A 9709-nucleotide genomic window follows, 5' to 3' on the forward strand; every position below is an offset into this window, starting at 1 on the left:
ATTGATACCCACTATCCCATATTGATGACTTGTTTGATCAAATGAAAGGGGAAAAGGTATTTTCCAAAATTGACCTTAACTCAGGATACCACCAGCTAAGGATCCTCGAGGCCGACATCTATCTTACAACCTTTCGTACTCGATACGGCCACTATGAATTCACTATGGTGCCTTTTGGTCTAACTAATGCTCCTTCAGTAATCATGAGCCTTATGAATGGAGTATTCAGAACTTACTTGGATAAGTTTGTGATAGTTTTCTTAGATGATATACTAGTGTACTAAAAAACAATGGAAGAGCATGAACAACATCTACGCCAAGTGTTACAATGCCTACAAGAGAATCAATTATATGCTAATGTTAAGAAATGTGAGTTCTTCCAAAGTGAAGTTAAGTATCTTGGTCACGTTATCTCAGGGGAAGTAATATCTGTGTACCCAACAAAGATTCAAGCCATAGTAGAATGGCCAACACCCGCTAATGTCTCAAAAGTTCTCATTTTCATGGGCCTAGCAGCTATTATCGATGTTTGGTTATGGGTTTTTCCAAGATAGCTCATCCTATCACTTCCTTACAGAGGAAGGGGAAGAAGTTTATTTGGACCAAAAAATGTGAAGAAGCTTTTCAATTTTTAAAGGAGAAGCTAACTAGTGCTCCGATTTTGGCAATACCTAACCCCTCAGAAGATTTTATGGTCTACACAAACGCTTCCTTGGAAGGCATAGGGGCAGTGTTAATGCAACAAGGTAGAGTTATTGCTTATGAGTTTAGGAAGTTGAAAGACCATGAACTCAGCTATCTTACTCATGATTTAGAGTTAGCGGCTGTAGTTCATGCCTTGAATCGATGGAGACATTTCTTATTAGGACATCGATTTGAACTCCATACAGATCACTGCAACCTTCAGTACATATTTACTCAGCCCAATCTCAATGCCAAACAACGTAGGTGGATGGAATTTTTGTGTGAATATGATTTTGAAGTAAAATACGATCAAGGAAAAGAAAATATAGTTGTGGATGCCTTGAGCCGTAGGAGGCATGAGTTATCAACAGTAATAGTTGAAGTTGATTTGAAGAGTAAGATACTTAATGCACTCCCATCAGATGACTAGTATCAAGAGGTCCGATCAGAGATTGCTTCAGGCAGAATGCTAGAAGGCAGATATACTAGATATTCAATGGATATTGATGGTCTTCTTAGGTGTATGGGACATATTTATGTTCCACCCTCTGATGGAATTCAAAGGTTAATTTTAGTGGAAGCCCATCGTGCACCTTACTCAGCACATCCTGGTGTCAAGAAGATGCATGCAGATTTGAGGCAACTTTACTATTGGACAGGAATGAGGAGAAACATAGTAGACTTTGTATCTTGTTGCCTTGAGTGTCAAAGGGTGAAGGCAGAGCACCAACATCCAGTAGGATATTTATAGTCCCATGTAGTTCTAGAATGGAAATGGACATCATTTCTATGGATTTCATAGTTGGCTTGCCTACATCTTTGCGAGGTCATGATGCCATTATGGTTACCATTGATCGGTTGACTAAGGTCACTCATTTTTCTCCTCTTAGATCTTCATATATAGCATCTTCAGTAGCACAATTTTTTGTCAGAGACATTGTTAGATTACATGGAATTCCACATAAGATTATTTCAGATCAGGATCCAATGTTCACTTTGGCTTTTTGGACAGCCTTGCAACATGATTTAGGGACTCAGCTAAACTATAGTACTGCTTACCATCCTAAGACCGATGGTCAGACAAAGCGAGTTAATCAAATTTTGGAGGACATGTTGAGGATGTATGTGATGGATCAACAGTTTGCTTGGGAGGATTACTTGTATCTAGTCAAGTTTGCATATAACAATGGGTATCACAGTTCCATCGGCATGTCACCCAATCAGGCCTTGTATGGTAGACCTTGTCGCACACCCTTGAGTTGGGATATATTGGATGACAGGACACTTCTTGGATCAGAAATGTTAGAGGATATGGAATTATAGGTTCGAGGTATCAGAGAACATTTGGCAACTGCACAAGATAGATAGAAGAAGTATGGAGATGCGTATAGGGTATTTTTGAGGGTCCACCCTCGTAAAAGCCCAATTTGTTATGGAAAAGGTTCTAAGATGGCACCTAGATTTGTAGGTCCATTTGAGATCCTGGAGAGGATAGGACCAGTTTCTTATCGACTTGCCCTGCTGCCTAGCCTTACATGTATTCATGACGTATTTTATGTTTCTATTCTTAGAAAATATACTCCAGATTTGATACATGTATTGGATTGGAATTCTTTACAGGTCGCAGACAAGCAGCTGGCTTTGGAGCTAGTACATATACTGCAACAGTGGACCCTTACCCTCAGGGGTCACACCAAAGAAGAGGTAAGGGTCCAATGGGATAGAAATGATGAAACTTCAGCTACATGGGAGGATTTTGGAAGACTTAGAGCTTCTTACCCCTATTTGTTTATAGGATTCCAAGAGTAAGCCTAGTTCTAGGGGGGGAGGATGTAATACCCACCCTAGCGACTTTTCTTGGCATGGACATTATTTGTTATGTTTGGTGATATTGGACTCTATATTTCCTTGTTAGAGTAGATGATGAGACATATTTAGTTATATTTGAACCTTTATGGTTCATTATGTTATCTAATGCATTAGTGAGTTACAGGTTTCATTGGTTTATGTACATGATTTCATTATGATAATCTTTTCATATGGCTTCTATATTATATGTTTATTATCTCGAGCTAACAATGCTAACCCAATCATGCTTGGAATAGATTATTATATGAGATATCTGTAGGATGAGGGGAGGTAGTCGTAGTTACTCTACGAAGACCCACGCGATGCTGCACTCCCCCTCCTTGTTTTTCATTTATATATGGATATATATTTCTATCGTTTTGGTGATGCAAGATTGTAGGTACTAGGCATCGACTCCACCTGGCTACACAAGTCTAAGTGTGACTCTAAATCCTCGAATGTTGTTGTTGTAGAGATAACACCAAGGTTCCCACAAGTAAACCTATTGAACATAGGTCTCCCGTTTAGGAAGATAACCCTATCTTGAGGGTTGGGCAATGTCATGTTTATGATGGGTATTGGTTTGAGTATTTTGATTGGTTCTGATTTATGTTGTTCGTAATGATTTTTATATAATTTTTGATTAATTCTTTGATAGGATACCTACACATTAAATGATTTAAGTGGCTTATGTTATGTTACGTTAAAATGATGAAACAAAAGTAGTATAGATGTATTATGTTATATATATATATATATATATATATATATATATATATATATATATATATATATATATATATATTTATTTATTTATTTATATTGTGTGTGTATGTGTAATATAAGATTTATTTTTATTAATTCTATATATTAAAAAAAAGGATAAAATAAAAAGATCGAGGATTAAAATAATGTTATCTTAGTCAATGAGTTTTGAACCTATGACTTCTCTTGTATGAGTCTTGATAGTTACCATTGAGCTATATGTGTTATTTGAGATTTTTATTTAGCAATCTAGTATTTAGTATACTTATTTCCGTGGGGTATCTATTAAATTTTAAATAAACTATTATAGTTAGTGTTAATAAATAATACCAACCGTAGAGATTGGAACGGTTGATTCCCGTAAAACAACTTCTCCAACTATACAAGTTGGTATTATTTATTGAAGTTTTTATTTTGGAGGAAGGGGTTTGTATTTTGGGGGAAGATAAATCAGAAGAAATTTGAAGGTTTAGGAGCAAGAAGAGAGATTTGCACAGGAAGGGGTTGGATTTTTGCGTGTTCTTTCTCAAAATATTTTCTCCACCGGACCCAAGGTAGGTCTCATTCCAGGAAGAATCCATGTGGCTTGCTTGTGTTGTGATTTTTGTGTTGTATGTTATGCTTGCATAATTTAAATGAATATTAGATGAAAGTTTTAATTTTAAAATATGAATATTATTCTAGAAATACTTTCTTTTGCTTCTTTCCTTGTTTTTGTAAGGGATAAGCTTTGGTTGGGAAATTCAATATGGAGAAAATGAGTGTCATGTTGGGGAGTAATGACTCTTGTATTTATTTTTATTTTTATTTTTTATATAAAAATTATTTATGATCTATCGTGATTCAAAAATAAAAATACATCTATAATTAAATGCCATATCTTAACCAACAACTATTCTTCAAGTGTCAAGTATCAACCCAACAAACAAGATTTCCATTCTTATTATTGTCCCAGTTTTGATAGTTTTGATTCTGTTATTCATAACTTTCATTACATGTAATATTTTTCAAATCGCTTCAGTGAAAACTTAGTAATCTAGGTGTACTAAAAATATCCAAAATGTAGGGAAATCCAATGGTTCGTTTGAAAGTTAAGTTCCCCGTACCGAGACTAATTTTATGTCAATAAAAACTCAAAAAAATTCATTGTTTGTGTCACTAGGGCATCAAATATCTTCCTCAAACTAAAACCAAATGATTTTAAAATAAATGGATATGAAAGATAACTCCAAATATTATAATAATCCAAAATATTTTATCTTTTAATGGTTTAAAATGAAATTATGAACAAACTCTTTTACACAACTCTATCAAAGAGGGTTTTAAATAGTTTTATGAAAATTTATTTAAACTTTTATTATAATCTTTGGTTGAGGCTAAAAATTATTTCAAATTAAATATAAATCATTATACTATTTTCTCAAATATATTTCAGTCTTCACTCAAACCGTTTATCAAGATAAATATCTATTAAACAACAAGGAAACATGGTTCAATATTATGGGGTGTTGAGTTGGTCTTTGAGTTGTTTTGCTTTCCTAGGGGTTTGGGTGCTTTCTATAGTAGGTACCTCTATTTTAAAGACCTCTAATTCATGTATGAGAGGTGTTCATGATAAAAAAAAATATAGTGTTTTATATATGTTATGCATTTCCCACCTCCTTCTCATGCTTGATTGTGGCTTAGAGATAAGGGTCAGACTCATCCTTATGGTTCAGAGGACATGGGAGAGTACTTGAACTTATATGCTAATTGTGTGAGATGAATTATTATTTTTTATTTAATGAATATTTTAGTATGGTAACTAGATACCCTAGGTGGGTGGCTCACTATAGGTTGCTAGGACCCAAAGTGGTTGCTAGGAGATCCAATGAGTGGGTTTAATTCAAGTGATAACCTTTTTAAAATGAACTTGGGTTGGGTTGGGCTATAACACACTAATACAAGATAAATTATTATTTTAGTCCATATAGGCATGTTGGAGTACCGCAACCATTATTATAGGCTGGGTGGATCCCTTTTAGAGGGGACTACAGTACATGGTAGGCAGGGTGGATCCTGACATTAAGGCTATATGATGACACCCACCTAATAGGTGTTCTGGTTCTCTCTCTCTTGTGATGTTATTTGATGTTGTTATGTGATATGTGGTTCTTCTTTATTGTTTTGGGGAAACATGTCTCATGGCCTTAGTATTGCCCTAGTACTTGCGTGGACCTTGGTTTTATCTCCTAGCACGGGGGAGTGGACCTTTGTGGTTCCACATGGTTGGGTGGTCAATATTTTTTGAAGTGTGTTTGTGATCTCTTTTGATGATGCTTCTTGATGCTTGGTTGAAGATGTTGAAGACCTTGCTTTTGAACTAGTACATTCAAATATTGTAAAGATTATTTGTCAGCCATGATTGGTCTTATAATAAATATGTAATTTTATAAAATTATTGTAAAAGGGAGGGTAGTTTATAGGAACTATGATAAGGGATGATTACTTTGTATTTGAAACAATGTTTTTAAAAATTATGTTACCCTTCCTATCCTATCTCTTTATGATCTTATTGTGTTATTATGAAAATTGAGTAGAAAACATTAATAGAAACTACAATTGCATTATTATATATGTTGTTATCAAATAAAACATATTAATTACATGGATGTTGTAAATAATAATCAAGGGGAAAATGATGCAAAGGATAGTTATTCATTCTATAGTGAGAATGGGATTATGGGAAATAGGATTGTTATGTACTTTTACTTTGGTCTCAAATGAAATGATAAAAGATTTGTAGCGTATCAAATAGATATTAAAGTTAGTGTGTTGTGAAATATTATATCATGCTAAAAATTAAGAAGATCGTTGAATGTTTATTTTATTCACATTATGTTATGTGTTAAGTTGTTATATCTTTCAATTATGTTGATGAACATTAAAGGGAACCTGTAAGGGCATTAAGTATGTTTACTTTCTAGAAGTGGTAAATGTATGTTATATTAAAAAAAAATTGTAGCATATTTTGGAACTTTTGTTCTTGTCCTACCGGGTTCCCTGGCGGGGCATGACAATGTAGAATTTTATCCACTTGTCTTCGATCTACACAGCAGAGCAAAACTCCATCAAAATTCCTTTTGAAAATTACTTTGTCTATCAAGTAGAAACCGATGTTTTGGAGTCTATAGAACCTTCTCTTTTTAGGAGGGAGGTGCTTGGGAAAAACCTTGGTCTTCATGAATTGATTACTGGCCTCTATCCAGCATGCTTTTGGAAACTTGGGCGAAAGCATAACGACCTCTTATGTAGCCATTTCGTCTTCACGGGGTTCCCACCCCTGAATTATGTACTCACATATGCACTTTTTGGAAATGAGCTTTGTCAGCCTGATGTTAACATCGTACTCGAGGATCTTAGTGATCCATTTAGCCCTCTTTTTGGTGATGTCCCCCTCCATGATGTACTCTCAGGCTGTAGGATGAGATACGTACACCATGGTTTAATTGCAAGCAATGAAATTCTTGAATTTCTTGAGTCCCTTTACCACGACCAAGGCCTATTTTTCAACAAAGTTATATTTGGCCTTATATTCCTTGAGGGTCTTTGAATGGAATGCTATAGGATGCTCACTTCCTTTTTCAGCATCTTTTTGGTTCAAGACCATGGAAATGCTATATTGATAAAAAAAAATGTACATTATGAAGTCTTTTGACATATTCGGGTTAGATAACACAGGGGATAAATAGATAGCATCTTGTATTCTATCAAAAGCTCTTTTAGCCTCAGGAGTCCATTTGAAGTGTGTATCCTTCTTGAAGATTAGGGTGATGGGCCTTATAATTCTAGCAAAATCAGAAATAAAATGGCTAACAAAATTGACCTTTCCTAGAAAGGACTGGACTCCCTTTTTATTGACCGGAACAAGGAGGTATTTTATGGCCTTGACTCTGTCTAGGTCGATGGAAACACCTTCTTTGGACACTATATGTCCAAGTAGCTTGCCTTTAGGGACACCAAAGATGCATTTCTTTGGATTTAGGTAAATCCAAAATTCGAGGCATTTTTGGAAAACCAGCTCGAGATGATCAAAATGATCCTCTCAGTGTTTAGAAAATACTGTCAGGTCATCCAAGTATTTTAAAATAATCTTATTGATTATCTCTTTGAAGGCCAAATTCATAGCTCTTTGAAAAGTTTCTCCGACATTTGACAACCCGAATGACATAACATTGTCTTGTGTTGATCTTTTGTTTATACTAGGACTTGGTTGTATCCCAAGAAACTATCGAGCATTAAGAATATTTCCAACCCCGCCACCATGCTCAGTAGTTGCTCCATTGATGGCAAGGGGTAGTGGTCTTTGATAAATTCTTGATTCAAATCTCGGAAATCTACATAGAGTCAAATATCTCCATTCTTTTTCCTTACGAGAACCAGATTGGATACCCATGTTCCATGTTTTATAGGGTAAATGATCCTTAATTCGATCAACTTCCTTAACTCTTGAGCCATGAGGGACTCGACCTTTGGGTTGACTGACCTTTGCTTCTCCCGAACTGGCTTAGCTCCATCAGCAAGCTCAATGGTATGCTGAATGACACTAGGATCATAACCTTTTTAGTCATCATAAGACCGAGCCAGGACATGCATGTATTCATCATAGCATTGGGCCAACCTCTTCGAGTCCTCAGGAGAAACACCTTTTCCTACTTGAAGTACTATCCCATTTCCTACCAACATCTTGGTATAATCTCCTTTGCTGGTTGTAAGCTTTCGCTTATCATTTTTGGCATCATCATGGTCAAACAAATTCTCCAGAGTGATTAGAACATTAGGAAGCTTATTGGATTTCAACTAGATGATCCGATCTCCATAAGCCTCTTTCACCTTAGGTTGTAGCTGATCTGCAAATTCTCTTGATCTTTGGATGAATAATGTGATCTTATCATCACTCTTGAAAACTTGTTAGTGGGTATCGTTATCAAGGATAGCTAGTCAGATGACTACACAGATCGCTTGGGAGCCAGTGAGTAAATCTGTGGTGGGATCAAACTATGATCTGATCGTAGCCATCTGATCAGCAACAACATTTAGTTTCCAGGGAATGCTCACAATATTGAAAGCATCAAATCTTTCAATTAAATCCCATGTTCTGGCATGGTAGGATCTCATGCGGACATGTCTGGTACTGGACAACCTACAAACTTGGTGGACCACCAGCTTGGAGTCACCCAAGACCTTCAACTTTTTAATGCCCATTCTTTTCGCCAAGCTTAGACCCTGGATCAGTCCCTCGTAATCTACTTCATTGTTAGAACATGCAAATTGTAAATGGAAAGACTTCAAAATTTTCTTGCCTGAGGGTGGGGTGAGGCAGATTTTGGCTGCGGAACCTATCTTGCATTTTGCACCATCAAAGTGTAGGGTCCATAGTATCAAAGATAACTGCTCTTTAGAAAATGGTTCTTTAGTAAGCTTTGGGATGACCTGGTTTTCATCAAATATGCAATAGGTACCTAGGCTAATGGTGTTGTAGTTGGAGTAGGGATCAGATTTTATGAATTCATTCAAGAAAACCTCTTGTTTGGGTGAAATCTCCCCAGTTACTTCTTCATCTTCCAGGAGTTCTACAAATTTCCTCTCCTCATTTGAAATAGAAGTGTGAGTGAGCTCAAAATTAATCATGGGCTAGTGTGCTACATGTTCGACATGGAGGGGTTCTAAGAGAATTTTGAGCTTGGTGCCATGCTAAGTGTGGAGGATGAGGTGGGACCAATCTAAAGACAGATAACCTCCTATTTTTGCAGTGAAGTCTTGGGAAAGGGAGAGCCCAAAAATAGGCAGGATGCCAATGCCCACTACTTCTTGGGATACAGTAACACTAGCACATGCAAATAAAGTCAGAGGGAGACTTCTAATAAGACCTATGGTTTGGAACTTGTTCCCATCAAGCTACATAACCCCCCTATTTAAAGGTTCATACCTGATATTCAAAATTTTGGCGATTTGCCTAGGCATGATGGTGGTGCTAGCTCCGGAATCTATCATAGAATTATGCAAGAGTTTATCCCCGACTATAAGGGTAAGATAATATGGGTTCAACTTGGGCTTACCTTCTAGTTGAGACTTGGGAGGTGAAACCTCATTGGTCAACATGGCTGAAGAGTATGACTTGTCGGCAGTGAGTTGGAAACCCATTTCGTTGGTCCGTGGAGCTTTGTTGGTGCCCTCGCTTGCATTTATCTTGCCCTTAGATAGGGCTTCCTTTAGCCAGTTCTTCTTCAAGGGAATACTTAGGAGATCCCACAGGGAAACATGAGTCGTAGCTTTCTTCAGCTGCTCCAAAATGTCTAGTATTGTGGGTGTGGGAACCTTCGGCTCTTTTGACTTATAGGGGATGAATTCTTTCCTTGGATATGTAGGGCCA

General features: G+C 36.5%; 1 protein-coding gene across 1 annotated transcript; it reads left to right on the forward strand.

Annotated features, from left to right (window-relative positions):
- Positions 1-2133: 2133 nt before the first annotated feature.
- LOC131026757 (uncharacterized) lies at positions 2134-2493 on the forward strand. Its single transcript, XM_057956699.1, has one exon. It carries the CDS (start codon positions 2134-2136, stop codon positions 2491-2493), a length of 360 nt encoding a protein of 119 aa, XP_057812682.1.
- Positions 2494-9709: the final 7216 nt, after the last annotated feature.

This window comes from Cryptomeria japonica, chromosome 9 (assembly GCF_030272615.1).
Source record: "Cryptomeria japonica chromosome 9, Sugi_1.0, whole genome shotgun sequence".
NCBI lineage: Eukaryota > Viridiplantae > Streptophyta > Pinopsida > Cupressales > Cupressaceae > Cryptomeria > Cryptomeria japonica.

Excerpts from the sequence above, each read along its gene's own strand:
- LOC131026757 (XM_057956699.1), top strand. The coding sequence starts at position 2,134 with ATGGCACCTAGATTTGTAGGTCCATTTGAGATCCTGGAGAGGATAGGA.